Source organism: Exophiala aquamarina (genome assembly GCF_000709125.1).
Source record: "Exophiala aquamarina CBS 119918 chromosome Unknown aczIA-supercont1.2, whole genome shotgun sequence".
NCBI lineage: Eukaryota > Fungi > Ascomycota > Eurotiomycetes > Chaetothyriales > Herpotrichiellaceae > Exophiala > Exophiala aquamarina.
The window spans coordinates 3,751,364-3,775,810 of NW_013550586.1; the positions used below are offsets into that span (position 1 = coordinate 3,751,364).

Here is a 24,447-nt window from a genome sequence, read left to right on the forward strand (position 1 = left end):
ATATGTTTGCCTCTGAACATGTGGCTGCCCCCATCCCGTTCTTCCAAGGCATCTACAATTCATCTGTCTTCAGCATTATCCAAGACTATAATCCGATATTCCTACCACTCCTTACCGCCTGAGCCTTCGGGACCTCCTTTCCGTGTTACTCTCTCTATTCACACATACCTAAACGTCCATCGCATACCCGAAGCGATGATTGCCAGCCCTGGCTCCGTCTAGTCCGCAGGGGCCGTTCTACAACACCGATCATGGTTAACACACAGAATGTCTTCTACAAACCCCGCTTACCAGCCTGGACGGGCAGAGTCCGATTCCGAGGATGATCTCGACCTTGACGAACTCGACCCCATCGTTGAACAGACAAACTTCTCTGCGAATCCAGCTAAAGCCACGAGAAATGCATCTTCAATCATTCCACTCCAGAAATTGCAGCAGTTTGGCGGGTCTCGATTGTGGCGCGCGGCAGGAAGAAGAGACAATCCTGCTTATGCTGAGGCTGATGGAGATACCGAAGGGCTACTAGGTAGCTGGCCGGGCCAGACTTCTGCAAACGGCCATCTGCACCAATGGTCCGAAGACAGAGTTGGTTGGAACGTGAGGCAAGATAGGACAGCAGATGGAGGCCGGGTAACCAATGCATCGTCGCAGCCTCGGGATACCCATTCTCGCCGCTCAAGTTTCCGGCAAAGTATGCAGTTGTCAGACTTCGTGCGGCAAGAGCTCGCCGACATGCGTGAAGACCAAGATGTCAACAGTAAGGATTTACGCGAAATCAGAGTCGGCCAGATCCAGTCGAAACGCTACCCGACTAATGTTGTCTCCAACGCCAAATATACCGCCTGGTCTTTCTTGCCTCGGACCCTGTATAATGAATTTTCGTTCTTCCTCAACATTTATTTTCTCCTGGTTGCCCTGTCCCAGATCGTACCCTTTTTGCGTATTGGATATATGTCCACCTACATTGTTCCATTAGCCTGTGTCCTTGCTATCACGATCGGGAAGGAGGCTCTTGACGACATTGCACGACGCCGACGAGACGCAGAGGCAAACTCCGAACCCTACACTGTTTTGTCCTTCACCGAGTTCACAAGACCCCGTCAACTTGAATCCAGAAATGGCATCCTTGAAGTCCAGAAGAAAGCACGAGATATCAGGGTGGGTGACATTTTGAAGCTTGAGAAGAACCAAAGAGTTCCTGCAGATGTGGTAATTCTGCAAAGCCATCAGAATGAACTACTTTCAGATCCTTCGACAAGCGCACCTGGTGACATCGACACAGCGACGTCTGCCCAAGCAAGTGGTGAGACTTTTATACGGACTGATCAACTTGATGGAGAGACCGATTGGAAACTGCGACTTCCCAGTCCTCTGAGTCAAACCCTAAAACTCTCCGATCTACGACAGCTTCGCATAACTGCAGGTGCTCCAGATAAGAAGGTCAACGACTTCGTCGGTACCCTAGAACTCCAGGGAAGCTCCAACGTTGCATATGATCCACATGTTAGTGAGCAAGATTCTCCCGTAGACACTTCACCTCAGGTTGATGGTCTCGGAGCTATTCACATTAGCAGCACCTCAGCTCCACTCACAACTGACAATACCGCTTGGGCCAACACCGTTTTGGCCTCGACGACCACTAGCTATTGCGCAGTAGTCTACACTGGTCGCCAAACACGATCAGCTCTCTCCACATCCCCATCAAGATCAAAAACTGGCTTACTGGAGCTCGAAGTAAACACTTTGACCAAAATCCTCTGCATCATGACGCTTAGCTTGTCAATCGTCCTTGTTGCTCTTGAGGGGTTTGAACCGTCGAACCAAAAGCCGTGGTATGTGGCTATCATGATTTACCTAATTCTCTTTTCCACAATCATTCCCATCAGTCTGCGGGTCAATCTCGACATGGGAAAGACAGTATATGCATACTTTATCGAACACGACCGAGGTATTCCAGAGACCGTTGTACGGACCAGTACCATTCCCGAAGATTTGGGTCGAATCGAGTATCTCCTCTCAGATAAAACGGGCACTCTCACACAAAATGAGATGCAACTACGGAAGATACACGTGGGCACAGTAGCCTATGCTGGCGAGGCTATCGAGGAAGTAGCTGCGTATGTCAGACAGGCTTTTGCAACAACAGAAACTGCGACTGGACCACGAGGTGCAGAAGCGGGAGCGAACACCAAAACGCGAAGAGAGATAGGAATTCGCGTCCGTGATCTGATCCTGGCACTTGCCCTTTGCCACAATGTGACTCCCACGACGGACGAGGTCGATGGAAAGAAGGTTGTCTCGTATCAAGCATCCTCACCTGATGAAATCGCCATCGTTGAATTCACGGAAAGCGTCGGCCTCCGACTGCTTCAGCGTGATCGAGAAACCATTGTCTTACAATCGGTAGCAACGAATAAGATCGTCATCAGAGCGGAAATCAAAGACGTCTTTCCTTTCACCTCAGAAAGCAAACGCATGGGTATCATTGTACAAATCTTCTCCGAGGTACCCGGCCTTTCATTCGCCAATGAGTTCTGGTTTTTCCAGAAAGGAGCTGACACAGTCATGTCTTCAATTGTTGCAGCTAATGACTGGCTGGATGAAGAAACTTCGAACATGGCCCGTGAAGGCCTCAGAACTCTTGTTGTTGGTAGGAAGAAGCTCTCACCGGCGCAATACGCTGCATTTGCCTCGGACTATGGTGATGCCTCGCTAGCTCTGCATGCACGTGATGTTGGCATGGCGGGAGTTGTCAAATCCCATCTTGAGCGCGATTTAGAACTCCTTGGTGTCACGGGTGTGGAGGATCGACTGCAAAAGGACGTCAAGCCTTCACTCGAACTACTTCGCAATGCTGGTGTCAAAATCTGGATGCTCACAGGTGACAAAATCGAGACCGCACGATGTGTTGCTGTCTCAGCCAGGCTAGTGGCCCGGGGCCAGTACATCCAAACCATGGCAAAACTCAAAACGAAATCGCAAGGACAAGATGCTTTAGATGCGATACGGAATCAATCAGAGTCCTGTCTGCTGATCGACGGAGAGTCCCTTGCGCTGATGTTGAGCCAGTTCCGTCAAGATTTCATCAGTATAGCAGTCATGCTTCCTGCTGTCATCGCCTGCCGATGCTCTCCCACCCAGAAAGCTGAAGTGGCACTCTTGATCCGACGACATACGAAGAAACGCGTCTGCTGCATTGGGGATGGTGGCAATGATGTCAGCATGATTCAAGCCGCGGACGTTGGCATTGGGATTGTCGGCAAAGAAGGACGCCAGGCATCTTTGGCTGCAGATTTCAGCGTTACGCAATTTTGCCATCTTACCAAACTCCTAGTTTGGCACGGTCGTAACAGCTATAAGCGATCAGCCAAATTAGCTCAATTTGTCATGCATCGTGGTCTGATTATCAGTGTCTGCCAGACTATGTACAACATTGCCGGACACTTCGATCCGAAAGGCTTGTTCAAGGACTGGCTCTTGGTTGGCTATGCCACCGTTTACACCATGGCTCCTGTTTTCTCATTGGTATTCGATCGAGACGTCGATGAACAAGTCGCCAATCTCTACCCTGAGTTGTACAAAGAGCTCAAGTCGGGTCAAAGCTTGAGCTACAAAACCTTCTTCACTTGGGTACTGGTGTCGGTTTATCAAGGAGTCGTAATTCAAGGTTTGACTCAGCTCTTAGTTGGGGAGGTTGACGGACCTAGAATGCTCAGTGTCAGCTTTACCGTTTTGGTCCTTAACGAACTCATCATGGTGGCAGTGGCGGTCACCACATGGCATCCGATCATGATAGCATGTATATTAGGGACCGCAACACTTTATGCAGCGAGCGTTCCATTCCTTGGAGGCTACTTCGATCTCGAGTATGTGGTCAGCTGGAGCTGGGTTTGGAGGGTTGCGGCCGTCGCAGCCATCAGCCTTGTGCCAGTCTGGGGTGGGAAAGTCATTCGTCGCATGTGGAAACCACCTAATTACCGCAAGGTGCAAGGGATATAGCCTTAGAATGTGTAACACCTCTTGTTGAGATCTTAAACACTACTGTACTGCCCATCACTACCTGAGCCATTGAGATCGAGACTGCGCACCAGTTTCCATCTAAGAGTTCCTTCAGCCTTGTATGAGCCACGGTCGCACCACGTGACATATCGATAACTCCAGACCCCGAAATTCTCTCGCCATGGGGGGAAGACTCCCACTTGCTTTCATGAACTTATTCCTAGGCGATTCAGTCCACGCCAAAGAGCTTCCCTAATATAGTATGCAAAATGATGGATCGCTATGATATCTTACATATTGGCCACGACGCCAGGTGAGAAGCGCGACTGATAGCATGCCACGGTCATGCTCGTTCCGAAATCATCAAACTACTACCTACATATACCAAAATCAACGACGGCCACATTTCTCTCTCTCTCTCTCTCTCTCTCTCTCCCTCTCTTGCTCAACACGACGACAATATAAGCGCCATCTAAGAGCCGCATTACGCACCCGCCGTCTTTCTTCTCAATTGACACACAAGTCCCACCTTTGCACCTGTACATCTAGAATCCCATACCACAAGACGCGGACGGCCGCTATATCCTCCTTCAGGAGTCAAACAATGGCGACCCCAAACTACGACACAATGGCCGACGCCAATGCGCCGCTGTTCAACATGTCCTGCTTCGACCTGCTGCTGATCGAGCTGGTGCCGCTTGCGGAGCGCATGGCGCGGTCGTACGAAGCGTCGCTCGACCGTCCCTCAGCTCCGCCATCGACCTCCACAACGGGGGCCGCGGCAAACAATAGGCGAGCAACAGCGACAGGAGTAGGAGGGCCGAACGGTCTAGCTAACACTGCTGCTTCGACTACCCCTAGTGCAACAACGCCCACAAGCAACACCAACCCCGTGGGCTCGAGCGGCACAGGCACGAATGCAGCGTCGTCCCCCGGGAGCGGGAACCCGACGGCAGCGACGAGCAACAATATCAACCCCGGCGGAGGAGGCCGTGGCGGTGGCGGTGGGCCAGCCTCGACCGCCGGTGGCACAAACAATCCGCTTGCTGTGATGGCGCTAGCGGCGGACGGCCTGCCCGAGACCGAAATCTTTCGGGACAGTGTATACGTGCGCTTGGAGCGGTTGGGCTTCCGTGTCGGCCAGGGCCTGTGTGAGCGGTTCTCGCGTGACAGGCCGCGCTTCACCGATCAGCTCGACGTGATCAAATTCATCTGCAAGGATCTATGGACTGTAGTGTTCAAGAAGCAGATTGATAACTTGAAGACCAATCACCGGGTAGGCTCTCCTTCTTTCCGCAATTTAACCATGCTCCTGGACGAGATCGGGTTTTCGTTTTGGACTGGGAACGAGAAAATTACGCTAACACTCTTTCATCCCTCAGGGCGTTTTTGTCCTCACCGATAGCAAATTTCGACCCTTCTCAAGGATGAGTATGACAAGTAATGCTGAGGCCGTTGCACGAGCACAGGCCCACCTCTACTTCCCTTGTGGCATCGTCAGAGGAGTCTTATCAAGTCTAGGAATCAAGGCTACAGTTCAGGCCGAAACTAACGAACTACCATCTGCGACGTTCCAAATTAAAACTACACAGGCAAGGCCATAGAATCTACAAGACACAGAAGGAAAACACACAATGTCACATCAGTTTATTTTCGGCTGGAAATTATCGAGGACATCTGCCATGCTCCAAGAGCCTCAAAAAATGTTCGAACCAGTGGCCAATATGTTGTCTAAAAGGTGGTGCAGTGAAAGGCTTAACGGCGGAAGGTCCAGCCCACAGGGGACCAGACGTTCATGACATGTTCATAATCTGTTCCAAAAGCGTTGTCAGTTTCCATGGCGGCTATTGTAAACTTGAAACAGAGTGGCAGGCAGGCTCATTCTGTGGTAAGAAGTCGCTCATGGCCTACCTGCAAGAAGACGTTAGGCAATCGATGAAGGACATGAGGAGACAGAGCGGCCTACTTGGGGGGGTTCTTGATGAAGCTAACACCTGTCTCGATGTTGGTCTTCAGCCCCTTGACTGCTTCATCCAGGAGCTTCTTCTCATAGTCATTGGCGTTGCTGAGGATGTTGATAGCCTTTTCAGCTCCATCGGGCTAGTTTGGGGTCAGTCTGCATCAAATTTGGAAAAGGCGGGAAGATTCGATGTAGGTGCACATGGTATACTTACACCGAGTTCGACAGGGACAGAGAAGTAATCGGTTCCGGTGATCTTGGCAACAGCATCACCACCCTCGACACCGGGGAGATAGACGAAGGTGGGCTCGACAATGCCCTTCTCGCCCTTTGCGGCCTTTAGAAGAGCCTCGGCAAATCTGAATCCAGCATATGCCATGGAGAGAGTTGCAGATCCTGCGCCATCCTTGGCCTTGACCACCTCGTCACCACCGAATTGAACACGGTTGACCAGAGCATCGAGCTTGTCGGCGGGGATGTTCACGGACGGCTTGGCTTGACTGAAGAGAGGAACGATGGTGTTGCCGGAGTGGCCACCAACCACGGGAATGGTGAGCTTGCGGGGATCCTTCTCGCCAGTAATTCCGGCAACAAAGGTCTCAGCACGTACAACATCGAGAGTGGTGACACCGAAGAGCTTCTTAGGGTTGAAGACACCAGCCTCTTTCAGTACTTCGGCTGCGATAGGAACTGTGGAGTTGACGGGGTTGGAGATGATGGCAATGCTGGCCTTGGGAGCATACTTTGCAATGGCAACTACAAGATCCTTGACGATACCTGCATTAATCTTGAAGAGGTCATCTCGGGTCATGCCAGGTTTGCCTGACATATAGAGATCAGTTTGCGTGTCTCATTCCTTGGGCTTGATGGGACGTTGTATGACGTACGGGGAACACCAGCTGGAATAATAACAATATCTGCACCGGTCAATGCCTTCTTCTTGGCCTCCTCTGTCTCTGGTTGTTCGCCTTTGAAGTCTCCCTTGGCGGCGACGGTGCCATCAATGACCTGTAAACTGTCAGATTTGGATCTGGTACGCGCCATTCGGGTGAGGGGACGGGCGAGAGGAAGTGCATACTGCGGGCGAGGCAATGTGTGACAGATCGGCGGCGACACCGGGCGTGTTGACCACATCAAAGAGGGAGAGCTCGTCGACGAGGGGAGAGATCTTCAAGAGCAACGACAATGGCTGTGGTAGATGTTAGTCGGCTCAGAGGGACAAGATCGATGTGTTGTACCTGGCCAATGCCACCGGCGGCACCGAGAACAACAGCTTTGACCATTGTGTCTTGAGTCCGAGGGGTAGTTACACTCTAAATCTAGTCAACAATGAGCGGGCACAGACACTAGAGAGGTAGACTCACAGCACGAAGATCTGGTAAAGTGCAATGAAGTATTGAAGTTGAGTGCCAATGAGTAAAGAAGATGAAGCAAGGTCGACAAGAGGAAAGCGGTCTGGCTTTTTTCTGATCACAGCTGTTGAGAGGAAAGGTGCCAAGCTTGTATCATATTCACTGCATAGGACGCAATCACGGAGGAGGAAGGAGCAGTCAACGTGCAAGTCGCAGTCGTGCCCCGCGTTGCACCCTGGCGACTGCCCTCCAAGTCTGCATCCCCGGTTTAGTCCTAGTGTGTACGAGGAATTAACCCAACGCCGCCACGCTCTCTACAAGGGACACGGCTCAACTGAGACGGCTTTTCGTGGAGGACGAGAATTGCACGGATCAGGCTGAGCAATATGCATCATTTGAGGGGTTTTCAGAACGTTCATTGCTTCACTGTCTTGGATTTCGGGGCAGCTTGTTTTCATCATTGCATAATATCGGGCAGTGTAGTACCTCATCGGATGGGTTCTCTATGTGAACCATATGCCGATTTTCTTTCGCCGCCATCTCTCAACACGCCGAATTGATGTCGCTTGCGCATTTTTGAATTCCCGACTGTCGATTGCATTGCCATCGTTGCCCGAAGCTCGGCACAGGCCAAATCACATGCGTATTTCCACGTTCAAACCTCCCAGGATGAATGCACTTAAATGTCACCTTCAAGCTTCGGTTTTCGACGCCTTGGCTCCACGAGGCTTCCTTGCGGGAGTGTCCTTCTTGACTCGCTGCGAATCTCTGATGGCACTGGCTCGGGCAACAGCATCCTTGTTCAGGTCACCACGGTATGACCTCTTGCCCACGGCGTCTGCGACGCTCTTGTAGATCCTGTACTGGTCATCAGCATATCTTCAGTTGAGCCAGTCTCAATGTGTACCCACTTGCGATTCGACGTGGTCTTTCCGAAGGCGTGTGAGTTGTACTGCGAGGCAGGCTTGTTGGATGAGCCGGACTTCTTTGTCTGCAGTGTGACACCTCCCTTCTCGTTGGCTTGGATAGAAACAGCCTTGTTATTCACAAAGCCAGCATGTTTCCTTGAGTGCTTGTTGGTCAAGTTGAAGGGGTCTCGGGAGAATTGGACGCCGCCTCCAGAATTGCGCTTGACGATGAATGCATTGTTGTTGCCTGCATAACACCAGGCTTTAGTCTCAATCCCATAGACAAATTTGCAGCCAACACTTACGGACAACCTCCCAGATGAGATCTCCAGACACGTTCGAAGGAGCAGACATGGTGAGAGTGATTGTTGGGCGTCGAATGCTTTCGTGAAACTTTTGCAGGTGAAATTGTCCAGCGTTCTTGTGTGCAACACTTTCCATGGGCTTGGCGACCGACGTGCTTGGTCGCTTAGGTAAGCCACTCCAACATTCACGGCTGGGTGACGGCAGGTAACAGCCATCACATTTTCAATGCCATGCATTACTACCTTTTCCCATCCTCGTGCCAGAGGTTTCTCCATCATATCGATATGGGCTACCTAGCAGATACCCCTCTATCATGAAGACGTCAAGCCCATAGCGTCAATACTCTATCACTCTATCCATGAATGTTCGACTTGGTGAGATAAGAGCAGCTTTTACAGTTAATTAGGAGGAGGTAAAGATATGTTTGCGAGGCTCTCATTGTAGATCTGTAGGACAGTAGTATTTCTGGATCCAACAGACTATATTAGATATAAGGAGTTTCTCACTAGTAGATAAATAACCGAACTACCTATTACACCAGCCTCACCTACCAATAAGTGGGTAGAAGGGGACTCCCCTACAGATGATGAAGGAGGCAGATCGACTAAACGAGTGAAGTTTGCCAGTGAGGATTCGGACGACCGACAGGGGAATACAACACGGCGACAGAGTAAGAGGGTGAGGTCTCTTCAGGAGTCGGACTTCGAGATAACAAAGGCGATTGAGACTGAGAGTTCACAGTGCAACAACGAGGCAGATTGGCATGCGGCGGACGTCTTGGGACTGGACTTTGTTGCACTAAATTACATCGTTAGCACAGAAAGAGAGAGATGGTAATGTGTCGGCATTGTTTGCTATGGTTGAGACGCCAGCGGCCACCGAACCCAGTACCCTGCCCTATCCCTGTTCAACACCTCCCTATTGCTTCTCAGCCTTGAGGGCATCGATCTCCTCATCTCTCTTCTCCACCTCAAAGGCGATCGTCTCGACCAACTGGTCTTTCTCCTTCACCTGAGCCTCAAGCTCCTTGACCTTGGCCTCGAGCTCATCGATATGAGCCTCGATCCTCAACCACTCCTTAACCTGCTTGACATCGTCTTCGGGGCCGGCCTTCTTGCCCTCAACAGCGTTTATCTTCTTCAAAACCCTCTCTTTGATGACTGATACATCCTTGCGCCATGCTGAGTGATCTTCATTCCTCACTTTCTTCTCCTCAGGAGTCTTTGTCTTCGCTGCTCTCTTCTTCGAGACACCGGCGGGAACGCGGGCCATAGTGATTGCGGTTTGAGGCGTGTGCGTACGAGATCGAGCGAAAGCTTTCGGAAAGAGCAGCTTAGACAAGGGCCTTTGCGAATAAATTAGGACTTTCCGATGGATTCGAGCGAAACTCGTGCAGGAGAGGGTAATCGAGGCACGAGTCTTTGCGATTGAGTTGAATTTTGTTGATGCAATCGAGGGAGACTCGTTTAGGAGAGAGCAATCAAGGCAAAGGTTTTGCGAGTCGAAGCCTGCGCGTATGAGATCGAGCAAAAAATGGTTCTGAAGAGAAATTCCAGCAGGAGTCTTTGTTGTTTGAAGCCTTTGCTTATCTGTTTGAGCAAAAATCGTTCTGGGGAGAGAAATCAAGACAAGAATCTTCGTGGACGGGATGAATTTTGCAGGTTTCCAGTGTCGGTGGAGATGACAAAGAGCGTGGGCATACAGGTGTAAAAGAAGATTCCGGCAATACAGTGAAGACCCAGCACAGTTAGGCAGCGGCGAGGTGAATGACACCATGCGACCACACATAAAAGGCCATGGTTATTCCATGTCTTCACGCGGCTCACAACCACAGCGATATCAGCGCCGTCCATCCAGCAATGTCAAGGCCCCGAACGAGGTATCCCGAGCCTTTGATATTCAATTAACCAGCAAAGTTGCCCTGACCAGTTTCTCGAGATCCTAGGTACCAGAAATTTGCTGCAGAAAACATATCTATCGTTCTCTGCGTTGACTACTCCAGCTTAAGGTTCGTTTGGAAAACCGGTTCACACACTCGTTATCTATTTTCGGATCCCATAACCTGAAAATCCTCCGGGTGGCAGAACTGGGGGAGCCGAAGGTATTGAAGCAACCTGCGCAGCACCAAAACCAGGAGGAGGGGCAAAACCAGGAGGAGGTCCAGTGTTCAGCTGAGGAAACCCAGGCATTTGATTGAATCCAGGCGGCATAAAATGTTGAGGACCACCATATCCGGCCTGACTCGGAGGTGGTCTCGCGGGAAGACCACTGGGAGGAGCGGCCAGTGGCACACTTGGTGGTGGTGGCCTCATTTGCGCTGGAGGGGGAATCGATTGAAAATTTCCATTTGGTTGCCCAAAGCCTGTTGCAGTCGCAGGAGACTGTGGAACACCGCCAAACATGGGATTGCCAATGGGGATGGTAGCAGGAGTAGGCTGAACTCCATGAGCTTTAGCCTGAGCTGCGAGCATTCGCTCGGCTTGGTCACCATGTCGATCTCCCTTGCCGTCCTTCTTATAAGCATACTGAACGGACACCTCCTTGTTCATGAGGTATTGGCCGTTCATATTGGCAATGGCGTCATCAGAAGCTTCGAAGTTGGAAAACGAGACGAAGCCATACCCTTTTGACAAGTTGCTTTCGTCTCGGGCAATCTACGCAGGAATTAGTGAATTCCTCTGCAAAGAGAGGCAGGGTTTGGACGAACCTTTGGAGCCGCAATAAGCGTGCCAAACCGACCGAATGTGTCATACAACATCCTTTCATCAACCATGGGATCCAAATTGCCAACGAAGAGTTCTGCACCAACTTCGACAGATTTCTGTTTGTCGGCGCTGGCCTTGTTCACACGGATGGGTTTTCCATAGAGTCGGACCTGGTTCATGATGCGGGCGGCATATTCGGCATCTTCTTCTGAGTTAAATTCCACAAAGCCATATCCTTGATGAGATTGTGTCACCCTATCTTTGGGTAAGTGAACGTTCACAATTCGGCCCGCCTGCAGGAAGAGTTCCCAAACGAGGGAATCTGTAACGCGCTCATCCAAGTTACCAATGTAGATGGTGGAATCCTTATCTTGCTCCCAATGCCTTGCCCCGGACATAGTTAAGGCAAGGTTGTCTTTGTGCAAGAGCTAGATCGGACAACAAAGAAGATCTTGGTGCTCAAGTTGAAGAATTATCTGAACAGGAGATCACAAGTTCGCCTGTGGAGTGACAATTGAAGATCGGTTGGTGGTTTGAAAGGCGCCTTACTGTATATCACTTAGCGTTTAATATCACGTGATATCTACGGCGCAGTGCTCATGGATTTCATGCATGGCACCTGTCCAAATTGATTTTCTGAAGAGATTCAGTGGAATCTAGATAAACATCCGAGCAAACTCTCTCACCAGCGCCCAGCCCGTTTCGATCAATTCACAAAACAGTCGGCAAGATGGTGCAATTCTCAGAAGAAACCAAGGTGCGACCTAGTCTCTAGAGACCCATCGATAAGCATTTCTGACTTTGCACTTCCAGGAGCGCATCTCAAAGATACTTGACATCTCCCGAGAAGTTGTCCATTATGGCTATCTCCCTCTCATACTCTATCTAGGTTCAGTCCATCATCTATAGCTTACAAGTCAGGACTAATTGTCGCAGGCTATACACGGAGCGAGCCCAGGCCAGCATTGATCAGGTAGGACCACATCCCCAAAGAAATGAATTGTGGCGCGGAACTGATCCTGGTACAGCTTGATTTCGCCCTTTGCGAACTGAATTTCTCTTTTTTATGCCTTCAGCTTGTAACACCACCCATCGAAAGATGCAGAATTACGGGAAACGCTAGACAATGGTGATCCGTTGGCCCAAAGGGTCAAATCGGCAAGACGCGGAGCTTGGGACTTGGATTCAGAGCAAGGGAAGAGAAGATACTCGCACAAAGGGCAGCCGCCTGCAAGGAGAAGCTGCGCACATGCATGACGAGATTGTATAACAACCCTGCTAATGCCAATAATATCATACTCTTGACTCTCCACTGTTTTTGGTATCTCACAGTTTCGGTCTGACAGGATAGCGAAACCTCAACAGTAACCCTGGCCGAAAGGCGTGGATGGAAGAAAATGTTCGTAATTATCTCCAGCACGCCCACTGTCCCAGTGATTCTCGAAAGACCAGGCCATGCCGGATACAACAGAACCGCCACTTCATCCATGTCTATTGGACCATCAAACCTGAAGGGTGAAGAGGTGGGCAGTGGCCAGGGTCACTGTTCTGCTTATCGATCTCTTGCCATAGGCCTCAAACATCTAGATTGGACTCTGGATCTTGTCTGCAGAGTCATCCATCTCTGTCATGGCCCTGATGCGCACAGTGTCCCATCTCTTTTGTTCATATATCCTTTAGGAAGACGCACAAACCTTGCCGACAAACAAATCTAGAGAGATCGTTGGCAAGAATAGCACAAGGATTGTTCCATCTCAATGATGTCAGCAGCATGTAATAGCATGGTGCAATTGGTGTTAATCGTTCTGTCTCTATGCTTCCATTCTTCTTCGGCAACGAGCAGGATCTGGTTATTGCTGAGACGCAGCTGTCTTGAGTTACACATTCTACTGCTCAACACACCCGCATATGGGCATGTGAGCTTCCTTCAGACACTTGTGAGCCTTGAGAAGATGCTAGATATTCCCATTTCCAGCCTCATGGAGCTAGACCATGATAGCTGTCATATTATATATGATATAGACATGTAATACGTGATTCGACTGAAAATCGGTCACCGGTGAAAACGTTGTAAAGTATTGGCTAGGCTGATATATACGGAGCGGCCTCGGTGTGGTGGGTACTAACCAGGACTAGGACTACTCGTATGTGCGAGGCACACGCCAATCTTCTTAGTGCGAATTGTTAAAGCCTAAGTAACAGTCCGGAGCAAGCCATGTCACCATTTGTAGGGCCACTGCAGACCTGATCGCGGCTGACTCGGGGTAGTGCATGACGCCAGTGGGTGAGAGGGCAAAGCCGCTCGCTAAATCGACTTAACGAAGCCTATTTCCCCTACCTCGTCCTCCCTGCCCGGAAGTGCTAGTAACCATGCCACACATAGATCGCGACTGATACTCCTGCTTCCTCGGCTCGAACTTACGAGTGCGAATACAGGTTCTTCGCGCACGACTGCATCTTGTGTAAATGCATGTACCGAGTTTCTCCCCCAGCACCTCCAGCGGTGTACTCTGTAGCCTTTGCTATTTGAGAACCAAGAGCCTGGGTTGGACTGATCACGGGCAATGTCCCCCCGGTCTGGACGTGAGCGTGTGCAAGTGGAGCATTCCCGGCAGTTCGCCTGCATTTAGTGTTCATTTGGAAACGACGTTCCTGGCCCGATGCCCGTGCGAGCCTTCTTCCTCTGCCCAGTGCCGGCTGAACCAGTTAGAGAGCCACGGCAGCCCCCTTCACAACCCCCTCCCCCTCGGCTTTGCTGGGCTGAGGGTTGGGGAGTATTTTATGCACGGCTACAGATCTGCAGGCGTGGGCTATGGCTCTTGCAGCATGGGCCATGCCCAGAATAATCACTCCTCCGGGCCGACTCCATCGCTTGAGTTACCCAGTACTGAGTACCCACAACCACACCCACGGAGTTCCCCTCCCCTACGAGTACGCCCATCGCCCATGGTATCCCAATGCCTGTGCAGTAAGACTCCAAGCTAGCAAATACTCTCGTACTACTGACTACTGACTGCCCCCGGTTCAGCATTCGCCCTCGTGCATCCATGTACGCAGTATCCCCTCCTACATATCTGGCCATTACTAACTAATACTGGTATGCCGCCACAGACATCCATGACCCATCCATCCTCCTTCCTCTCCTGCCAGCCTGCCAGCCTTCCTTTCTTATTTTTCCTCCCCATCAGCCGCACCTACACTGTCCTTCGCCCACATTCAGGTTCTTCCATTCGTACAGGGTGTGGGTTCCACGCGCTGGTCCCTCTCAAGAGTCCCAACTTCCAACAGACCTGACACCTCCTATATCGAGTAGTCATCAAACCATTAGTCTTTCTATTCCACCAAAGTCAAGTCAAATCATCGGCTGAGCTGCCGGGCGTGTTTTGAGCTTGTTCCCGTTTTTCTCCCCCTACCACTAGCGTCATTTTGACCAGGAGCACTCCAAACGTGTCTGGGTTCGTCGCAACATGACCACGCCCTCTGCTTCAACCTTCTAACCTCCGCTTTAGGCTGCATCCCTTTTAATCCTCCTATCTTTCCTTGATTATCCAGCCTTCGACCAATTGTATTGTATTCATCATGTTCAACGCCACTCAACATCGTGGCAATCCCAATCTTGGGCCTGCACCTCCGGGGCAGCCAAATCACCGCCTCAATGAGATCATGGACTCTCTCCGGGCAGAATTCGACAATCAAAGTCGGTCCTCGGAGCAGGTTGAGAACCAAGTCGCTCAGCAAATTCAGGAGATGGAACTTATCAGAAACAAAGTCTACCAATTGGAGCAGAATCAGCTGAAAATGAAGCAGGACTATGAAGCTGAGATTCGAATGCTACGACACGAGTTGGAGATGCGCGGCGGGCCTCAAGTGCAATCACATCTAGGCGCCCCTCAGCAGCACGGCGGTCCTGCTCAAGCTCCTCCATCTTTGGGCCATGGACAAGGTGGCCTTTTCAGTGGAATCATGGCAAACCAAGGACAAGGCGGCCCAGGTCTTGCTCCTCCTCCGGAACAACCACCTCCACAACAGCATCCGTTACAGCCTCCTCCACCTCCGGCAGGACAACCTCAAGGGCCCCCTCAGCCTCCCAATTCATTTCCTGGCTACCAAGGTCCAACATTGAATGGTTATGCGCCGCAGCCGCAACCCCCCACAAACTCTCCGGGACTAGGCAAAAACCGCAACATGACCAATAGGGGTGCGCCAGGTCCTGCTACACCTCAACAGCATCCAAATCAGCCACAGCCGATGCCATACCAAAATGATCCTCGAGCGTCTCCTCAAATCCCACGGCCGACTCCTCCTGGTAGTGAGATGCAGCTGCAGCCACGCCATCAAGGACCTGGACAAGGGCAGTTTCCCAATGTGGGCAACGTTCTAGCAGATCTAAACCCCGAAGATTTACCAGATTCGTTGAAGCGCACTGGAACCGACTGGCACGCTGTGTTCAACCCCAACGTCCCGCGTGTACTTGACGTTCAGCTTTTGCACAATCTTGTTCACGAGTCAGTTGTGTGCTGTGTCAGGTTCTCAGCCGATGGCAAGTACGTCGCAACAGGTTGCAACCGCAGTGCTCAAATTTTCGATGCGCGAGATGGGAGAAAGGTTTGTGAATTGCTGGATGAAAGTGTCCAAGACAAAGAGGGAGATCTGTACATCCGCTCGGTTTGCTTCTCGCCTGATGGAAAGTTACTCGCTACGGGAGCGGAAGACAAAAAGATTCGAGTGTGGGACATCGAGAGCAAGCGCATTCGAACTACATTTGACGGACATGAGCAAGACATTTACTCGCTGGATTTCTCGCGCACTGGCCGTTTGATCGCATCAGGATCCGGCGACAAGACCGTCCGACTGTGGGACATTGAGTCCAATCAGCAAGTGATGGTCCTGTCGATAGAAGACGGCGTGACCACGGTGGCAATGTCTCCCGATGGACGCTTCGTCGCCGCAGGTTCATTGGACAAGAGTGTACGCGTCTGGGACTGTTCTAGCGGGTACCTTATTGAGCGTCTGGAAGGCGGCCAAGGACACAAGGACAGCGTCTACTCGGTGGCTTTCTCCCCAAGTGGACGTGAACTTGTCAGCGGTAGTCTGGATAAGACGATCAAGATGTGGGAACTTACCCCTCAACGTGGTTTGATTCCAGCATCGGCTGCCAAAGATGGCAAATGTATTCGGACGTTTGAAGGCCACAAGGTAGGAAGAGACCAAATTGCGAGAGTCAAAGACTGAGAACTTTACTAACCGGTGTTGCGTAGGACTATGTTCTATCTGTGTGCTTAACTCCCGGAGGAGAATGGGTCATGTCAGGGTCGAAAGACCGGGGGGTTCAGTTCTGGGATCCTACAACTGGCAATGCCCAAATGATGCTACAAGGACACAAGAACTCCGTCATCTCGGTGGCACCATGCCCAGCTGGACACTTATTTGCCACCGGTTCGGGCGACATGAAGGCTCGGATCTGGCAATACACCACCTGGCGTGGAGCACACCAAGGGATCTAAAGACCCGAAATTGGGAGCTTTTCGAGATGAAATGGAGATTGAGAATGATGTGAAGATGGAGCACGGGGGGCATGGAGCATTCGGCAACCGAAGATCAGGCGAGACGGCCTGAAACTGAGCCCAAGAACTACTGGAGGAGGAAAAGTAGGAGGTCTATCGAATGACCAATGGAGTCATTGGGTCAACTCAAGAGGCATTTTCAAGGGTCGCTCCCTCGGCATTGATGAGCAACTATTGTGTGTGGCTGAGGACAGTTGGGGGATGGGAGGACAGTGATTTTTCTTGGGTGTTTTTGAATTTTTAGTGGCGTGGGAGGACCGCATTAGTGTGATATGAAGGTTTCGGGGTGGTGATGGGCAAATACGACAGGCTCGAAGTCATGCAAAACCAAAACCTCTTCTTTTCGGGAGCGCAGGAAACGTTGCATTTATTAGAAAAGTGATTGGAGCATAACCCCAAATCCATGCCATGCTATTGACAATTTATGAGGTGTGATATGTGATGTGTGGTGGCAATTTAGTGCACAGGGCAAACGCTGAGGGAAGAGGCAGGCCACGATTGCTTGAAGGTGCCGAATAGATTTTTTAACCAACTTTACCGACGATGGGGAGATTCCTATTCGATCGAACAAAACGACAGCCGCAAGCATTCGCCTATGATGTTTGGATGATTTGGTATGTTGATGAGCACGAGCAAGAGCACGAGCATGAGACATGGAATTATAATGGCTATGGGTGTTTCCAGGGATGGAGTATGATCTACGCTATGACGGGTTATTCTGAAGTGATGTTCCGAAGAGCAGAGTCATAGACATTGGTACGCGATACTACGTTCGGAAGATGGATCATACGAGGTGTTTTCTATGAATACATCCCAGAGGCTAGAGGTGTAGAGATCAGCGATGAGCGATGAGCTGCCGTCAAAGACGTCAGCATGGGATAGATAGGACACGGCAGAAGAAGCCCTCGACCCATCCAAAATGATATCCATCGGGGCCTACCGAGCGCGCGGCCGCAGCCGTTGTTCTGCGACTTCCGAGGGCTATCCGCTTCGTCGCTGTCGTCGGGAGTCGTCGAGCTTGAGTCTGGATCCCTGTGTCATGATGTCCACAATTCCCAACCCACACTCCGCACTCCGTAAGGAGTACCTGGTAGGTACTGACTACTGTCAGGGTCGGATCCAGTCAGCAGTGACTTGGTAGTCATCCATTGCCCATGTTTATCTGAGCGCTGCAGTTGGCTCATTCGGATCGCCGGACGAGGGGTGTTGAATAAACACAACTGAAGTATTTGCGTAAAAAGAGGGGATTTGCCCCATTCCAACTGGCTCTCGAGTAGCCAGCTGGTTGACAAGGCAGAGACTTATGAAGAGGGTACCGAGTAACCAGAGGGGGTAGAGCAAGAGGGGGCGTGGGATGCCGTGCGGTTTTCTGTCTGACGCTCCTCCTGTTTCTGTGGCTGTGGCTGTTGATTGCTGCTGCTGACTCTGCTGCCGGGTGTGACTCGTGACTCGTGCGTCGTGGCCGCGTCGGTGTCGTGTCCGTGTTCAGCATCAATTTGGCAGGGGCAAGTCACCTTACGAGGTCACGACATTCCGTCCAGGCACGCAACGGGACCCAACGGGACCCAACTGGGAGTACGACTAAGTAATGAGTAAGTGGGAGTGGGAGAGGCAGGCGCTGGGTGGCAGGCACCCAACAGCAGCAGTCCGGGTCGCCGTGGACGTGGACGTGGACGTGGAGGACATGCTGAACATGGACCATGTCTTTGTTCTGTGCATCGCTCTTGCCCTCAGAAATCCCAAAATCCCATGTTGGCTCCTCGCTTCAAGTTTGCTGTCGAATGAAAAATTTTTCATCTGCATGGCCAGTCACAGATACTCGTTGGTGGCAGCTTTTCTGGCCAGCAAAACGAGCAAGGTCCTTTATCATTATCATGTTCAAAATTTTCATCATTATCATTCATCTGTTGCAAGATAACAATTCCAGGTGCACAGGCTGTTCCTGGCCCTGCGCATGGCTCTCCGAATCCCACGTCTTTTTGTCGCCCTAGTGCAAGCCTCCAGACTCAAGACGCAAGTTCCCCAATCTCTTTGCTAAGTCTGCAGGTTTTCCTCCCACCCAAAAAGGCCCTCTTAGCGATCGGCCTTTCTAGTCTCCAAGCGGTTGCTGGCATCGCCATGACCAGAAAGCCACGAGTTCATACGAGGGGACTGCGAGGGACCCCCTTCAGACTAGTTTCCAGGCCAGACACCACCAGGGATTTCTGTCGAGCTCCTCCGTCTTTAAAAAAACCAGCCCTTGACAACTAATGCATCTCTTGCATCGACCTGCGCTTTTCAGCACATCCATCCACTTGCTGCCCTCAATGAGGCCTGCTAGTCCTTGACCTCCCGGTATCCTCTTTCGCTAGACGACCCTTGGCGCACCCGATGGGCCTGATGGCCCCCGGCTCCCGCAAAGGCCCACGGGTCTTCCTGTCGTCTTTATCTCTCTCCGTTGCCTAGGCTCTAGCTATGGCCTAAATCACACGATCGTTGGCGCTAACAAGACCCTGGCTCCCAGGCCAACAAGCCAACCCTTGCACTTTCTCCGCCCTAACCACACCAACCAAGTCCAACTTCTCTCATGCAGTGCCTCACATCCCTCATCATCATCTGCATCATCATCGTCGCTTCTGACTGGCTTGAAGCTTCGAAGGTACCTCAACTAGCCACTGATGTCCCATATCGAGAAAAATTTTCACAGCGTCATCTGGCACTGTCCCGACCGGGAATGTCGAGGCGTTTGTGGCCTTGAGGCCCTCTCCTTCCGCCCTCCACCGTCAGGCAAGGCTGCATCTCCCTCTCCCTTAGCCTCGAGAACACCACCATCGCTTCTTCAATGGAGACGTGCAATCTCTGCCGCATGCAGTTTGATCCCTGTCCCCTGATACCTTCCACTAGTGTTCTCTCTAACCAAACATGTCATATCCCACGCTCGTAGACTGTTGCGTCTATACCAATGCCACATCGATGCGAAAGGTATAAACTGGGGTCTGGCCTGGTACTCATTGCCACGCTTCTCTCCGCTCAGCAACACTGCGACTCTCTACCGGGCTTTCTTGACTTTCAATCTCAATCGCAAATACTTGTGGATCGTCCATTGTTCTGCCGTGCTGACAAGACCCTCTCTGCTTCCGAACCTTTGTCAACCTGTTTCCGTCCTCGATCCTATTCGCTGACCAGCCCATGACACCGCGCTCCTCGACTACCATTTCTACTGCTTGAGGAAGGTTCAGAGTGCGATGTAGTCAACCTTTGGTTCAGTCTGTGTAGCGGTTCTACTTCATTGCTTCAGCTGCTCAAAGTCTCGTCCCCGATCAACCTCGTCTCTCGCAAACGCTTCCTCCCTCACATCCAGAATCTCGTTTCACTTGAATATCGGTATCCCTTTTGGTATTGAAAATGGCCTACAACACTGCATCAGACCAAATCGAATGGCACATGCATCAGCTGAGACAGTGGATGATGCCCACCTCGGCACCATCGAAATCTGCCTTGGAAATGCCTGGCCAGTCATTCCCTCAGGACTACTATTTGCAAAATGTACCCTCGAATGATCTGTACGACTATGATGCCTTCAGTACGCCTGACCATACACCAACTACTCTTCACCGTGCTCATACCATCGGCAACCTTTCAGAGTTTGACTACGCCTACGACTACTTTCATCCCAGCCACGGCCCGGCAACTCCAGGAAGTTGGGCTGGCGATGACAGAGGCCACTTCGATGATGTTCTGTCAGTATACTCAGAGGCTCCTTCAAGCTACATCTCGTCAGACCTGTCGGAGCAGACAAGACTTGAGTCAATCATCTCGTCAAGTCGGAATACTCCTCCGGTTCTTCCACATTCATCCTCGATTGTTGCAGACCCTACATCGGAAGTGGATTCGCTCATGAAGACACTACAGCCGCCTCCAGTACCATCCATTCCCATTCACATCAACACAAAACCCAAAAAGCACCTATGCCCCTATACTGATTGTGGCAAATCATTCTCCCAACCAACCCACTTGAAGATTCATCTCCGTTCTCATACAGGAGAAAAGCCATATATTTGCTCTGTCCCTACGTGTCGGCAAGCGTTCTCCCAGCTCGGAAATTTACGTACTCATGAGCGACGACATATTGGCCAAAGGCCCAATCGGAAGAGAGCTTTGTCTGATCCTGGTGCACGCCAGAAGAGGTATGAGTGCAAGCTTGATGGCTGTAGAAACACCGAAGATGGCCACGGTGGGAAAGTGTTTACACAACTTGGTAACCTCAAAGCCCACATGAACAAGTTCCACAAAGAGACCCTTGCACGACTCTCCCAACAGTTTTCTGCCAATCCAAATGATCCTGAAGAGGAAGAATTGAGGGCCTACTTCCAGGAGCTGTACAGACACAGTAACAAAGGAATCAAGGGGCGGGGCAAGGGACGTAAAGTCGAAGTCCTTGCCACTCGTGATCAACCTTGACTGGATGACTAGTACGCAATTGATCCCATGAAGCTTCAATTCAAGCTCTCGCTACGTCAATGCACGGAGCTGAAGATTAGATGGATGTTATTGGATGCTTGACTCCATAGCATCAAACCAATCCTGGCCAAAACACCCCGAAATGTGTTGACAGTCATACTCGAGTCTGCTTGCTTGTTCAGGCAGTCCTACTTTATTAGCAGCTCACTCCCGACAGCAGCCTCTGACGACCCGTGGAGAAGCGGGATCCTGGTTCGAAAATTTTCCTACAATGCAATACTATGAAATTTGCAAGGCAAGAGAGGGAGAGCAAGCGAGCAAAAATCATAACCATTCGTTTTTGTTCATTTTCATTTTTCATTTTCATTTTTAACGGCAGGCAATGTACAAGTACGGGACGAGGGATCTGGACGAAATATTTACGAGGCGAAACAAAGGCTCCACGAAGCCGTGACGAGGAACCAAACGAATTGTGTTTAGTTGGATGTATGCTTAAATTGTTCTCTTTGCCGATGTGCCCTCGCCTGCTGTTATTGACATGGCGATGATGATGACGATGGCAGTGTTTCCTTCTTAAACTTGCATCCAGATTGCAAGATCATGACCTTTTATGTTCTATACCCACATTTTCAAACCTTTCGGAGTTACCATTTATGCAGAAAGTAGCACGAAACTGTGATAACCTAAGATATGATCTGAGATGGAAAAGAATTCTCGCTAATCTGTCATGGACATAACATGGCGATACCATCTGGTACCAGGAGTGCGATAACATGCAAACATGTTTTCCCTCCATATACAACGAAAAGCACTGAAGGTTGCCTTGCTACCTTGGGCGTTTTTCCCCTTCCCAACCCCTTGTGTCCCATCAACTAGTCTCACACCGAACTAGCGTCCTACAAGCACTTCTCAATTCTCGATTTGGTTCTGACTTCTGGGAAACAGACTTGTTTAGGCAACAAGCCTTTAGAACACCCACAAACTTAACCTTCATGGGGTGACCCCAAGGGACAAAACGCAGTTGATTGCCAGGTCGTGTGTCTGCGGTCACAGGGTCTGCTTTTTCGTGTTTTCTTACCCTAGCGGTAGCACAGTCCCGACCCGGAGGAATATACCGAGACTGGAAATGGAGCTACTTTAGGGCGAAATGATCGACAATCATAACTACGCAGTCGAAGCACAATGTGCTACATTACGTCCGGTGGTCGCCGATAGACTGAGAAGATGTGCCTTCTTCTCACCTCTCTCCCTGAGCAGAATTCCTACTCTGGGGTATGGGGTAAACGGGATAATCCTATCGTAAAGAGGAAAAAAGAAACGACAGCGGTAAAGCAATATCTTGAGCGTTTCCTCGGGAAATATCGGCGGGGGCCGGGGTGAGGACGCCTTTGCATCAATTACTAGCACTCGACCAGGGCGTAACGAATTTGTCTTCCAGCAGATGAAGACAGGCCATGCCCAGTGGCAGAGGCAGGTAGACAGCGGGGAGGGTGATCCGCTCTATCGGTGGCTGCCCGCTCAATGATCGCGAATAGGCGCCACAAGGCTGTAAAGTTCGTGCAGGTGCTCATGTGACAGGTAAGGGGAAGTCTAGCAGTCCAGGGCTGAGCGCCCATGCTCCGTAGCATGTCGAATTGGCATTGCAAAGAACAAAGTTGGAACGACCAGCCAAGCGGGGGGAACCCCGGCACAAAGAATGGTTTCAACAATGCCATGATCGATGGGTCCAGTTGGGACCCTTGAGGGTTCAATAATCACTGGAGCCAGTGTTTCTTCTTCCACAGAACGGACTCCCGTCTCAAATCAAATGATTCAAATCAGCCGGGATGCCACGGCCCGTCACTTTGCCCGATGGTCTTGTCAGACTGGGCCCGGTCCAGTCTTTCAGAAGAAAGTTGAAGAATCGACCATGTTCGCGAAACCACAGTTGAACGCAGAATTGAGAGGCGGCGCTAGAAGGAGAATGTCACCCGAAGATCACAGGCCGGCAGGCTGAGGGAAGACGTCGGTGCTCCTGGTAATTTAGACACCTTACACTTCATAGGTCCGGTGTCAAACCTCAATCCCATAAACTTTCCAGGCGAGCGTGTGCACTTCAACCTTGGGAAACGAGGACTGTATTTGCATGACGAGTCCGACGAAGATTGACTATTCTCCCGCTACTTCGACGTACCCGCCAGCTTGGAAATGTGTTCCTTGGAACACCATCTGGACCCGCCGCTGACCCTTGTAAGCTCTCGAGCTATCATGGGTCCTTGCAAGCTCGCTGCGAGGATGGTGAGGGACCAGACTCAGGGTTAAGTACTATTGCGGCGCAAGAGGTGTCAGGTCAGGTCGTCTTCGCTAATGCTTGAGATTAAGAGGGGATGTGGTGAGCAGAGGAAGGGCTATCGAAGGAATGGTGTCGGGCCAGCTTCCACCCTCGTGCACTCCTAGAAAAGCAGTTTGAAGCCATCCAGAGTAACTGCTAAATGCGCTCTACACGTTGCGTTGCATTGCATTGACGGTTGATACCTTGCAGGACTGGCGGGATAGGCCAAGGACGTACCCCACAATCACGGAGCCTTGGAATCGACTGCCTTCCGGCCTGACATAACAACTGCTTATTGAATTTCACCAGTAGCAAGGCATTCGAGTTTAGCTCTCCTCCAAAGCTGCCGAGTTCGAATCCTTCCCCAAAAAGTAAGGTGCAACAGGAAGCGGCGAAATGATGAGCTCAGTCACCCTAGTTCTGCCCACACATGCAAGGAAGATGGCTGGTGGGCCGTGTGATGAATGAGGACGACCCAGAGCACAAAAATGACACCTTGGGGCTGAACTTCATGAACGGCTCCTCCTCTTGAGGGCTACGGGCCAAAACCAAGAAAAAGCCGCATGACTCTCAAGAGTGGTATGCAAACCCCGGAAGAGACAGCTCAACCCAAATGTATCTGCATCAAACCAATTGCAGCAAGCATGACAACCGATGACGGCTTTCCACTTGTGGAGAAGCCTCCCACGCTGATACCATAGAAAAGTGACAGGAACAAGGCATTCCGTGATGGTGGGTCAACTACGCTCAAGCCTATGCATGAATCCTGGCTAGTGACCCTGCAGAGTTTTTCTAGAAGATTTCTAGAAGGTTGGATGGAACTTTGGAACATCGGTTAGCTGACGGTCATCAACAGGGGTTTTCATCCAATCCTTATCGACCCACGCCTTCTCTCCGTTGGC

At 50.9% G+C, this 24,447-nt stretch overlaps 7 protein-coding genes across 7 annotated transcripts; 4 read left to right on the forward strand and 3 right to left on the reverse strand.

Annotated features, from left to right (window-relative positions):
- Positions 1-267: 267 nt before the first annotated feature.
- On the forward strand, positions 268-3,999 carry A1O9_03162 (phospholipid-translocating ATPase; the record flags this gene model as incomplete). The annotated part of the gene is made up of 1 exon (XM_013408730.1): positions 268-3,999. One exon carries the CDS (start codon positions 268-270, stop codon positions 3,997-3,999), a length of 3,732 nt encoding a protein of 1,243 aa, XP_013264184.1.
- A 628-nt stretch (positions 4,000-4,627) lies between these two features.
- On the forward strand, positions 4,628-5,603 carry A1O9_03163 (uncharacterized protein; the record flags this gene model as incomplete). Its single annotated transcript, XM_013408731.1, has 2 exons — positions 4,628-5,275; positions 5,382-5,603. The coding sequence occupies 2 exons, from the start codon at positions 4,628-4,630 to the stop codon at positions 5,601-5,603; spliced, it is 870 nt and encodes a 289-aa protein (XP_013264185.1).
- Positions 5,604-5,961: 358 nt separating this feature from the next.
- On the reverse strand, positions 5,962-7,242 carry A1O9_03164 (malate dehydrogenase, NAD-dependent; the record flags this gene model as incomplete). The annotated part of the gene is made up of 5 exons (XM_013408732.1): positions 5,962-6,099; positions 6,174-6,781; positions 6,847-6,940; positions 7,038-7,148; positions 7,198-7,242. 5 exons carry the CDS (start codon positions 7,240-7,242, stop codon positions 5,962-5,964), a joined length of 996 nt encoding a protein of 331 aa, XP_013264186.1.
- Positions 7,243-8,003: 761 nt separating this feature from the next.
- A1O9_03165 (ribosomal protein L28e) lies at positions 8,004-8,573 on the reverse strand (the record flags this gene model as incomplete). The annotated part of the gene is made up of 3 exons (XM_013408733.1): positions 8,004-8,169; positions 8,223-8,466; positions 8,525-8,573. 3 exons carry the CDS (start codon positions 8,571-8,573, stop codon positions 8,004-8,006), a joined length of 459 nt encoding a protein of 152 aa, XP_013264187.1.
- Positions 8,574-10,567: 1,994 nt separating this feature from the next.
- A1O9_03166 (uncharacterized protein) lies at positions 10,568-11,628 on the reverse strand (the record flags this gene model as incomplete). Its single annotated transcript, XM_013408734.1, has 2 exons — positions 10,568-11,179; positions 11,233-11,628. 2 exons carry the CDS (start codon positions 11,626-11,628, stop codon positions 10,568-10,570), a joined length of 1,008 nt encoding a protein of 335 aa, XP_013264188.1.
- Positions 11,629-14,809: 3,181 nt separating this feature from the next.
- Positions 14,810-16,734, forward strand: A1O9_03167 (glucose repression regulatory protein TUP1; the record flags this gene model as incomplete). The annotated part of the gene is made up of 2 exons (XM_013408735.1): positions 14,810-16,426; positions 16,489-16,734. 2 exons carry the CDS (start codon positions 14,810-14,812, stop codon positions 16,732-16,734), a joined length of 1,863 nt encoding a protein of 620 aa, XP_013264189.1.
- A 3,444-nt stretch (positions 16,735-20,178) lies between these two features.
- A1O9_03168 (uncharacterized protein) lies at positions 20,179-21,234 on the forward strand (the record flags this gene model as incomplete). The annotated part of the gene is made up of 1 exon (XM_013408736.1): positions 20,179-21,234. One exon carries the CDS (start codon positions 20,179-20,181, stop codon positions 21,232-21,234), a length of 1,056 nt encoding a protein of 351 aa, XP_013264190.1.
- Between the last annotated feature and the right edge of the window lie 3,213 nt (positions 21,235-24,447).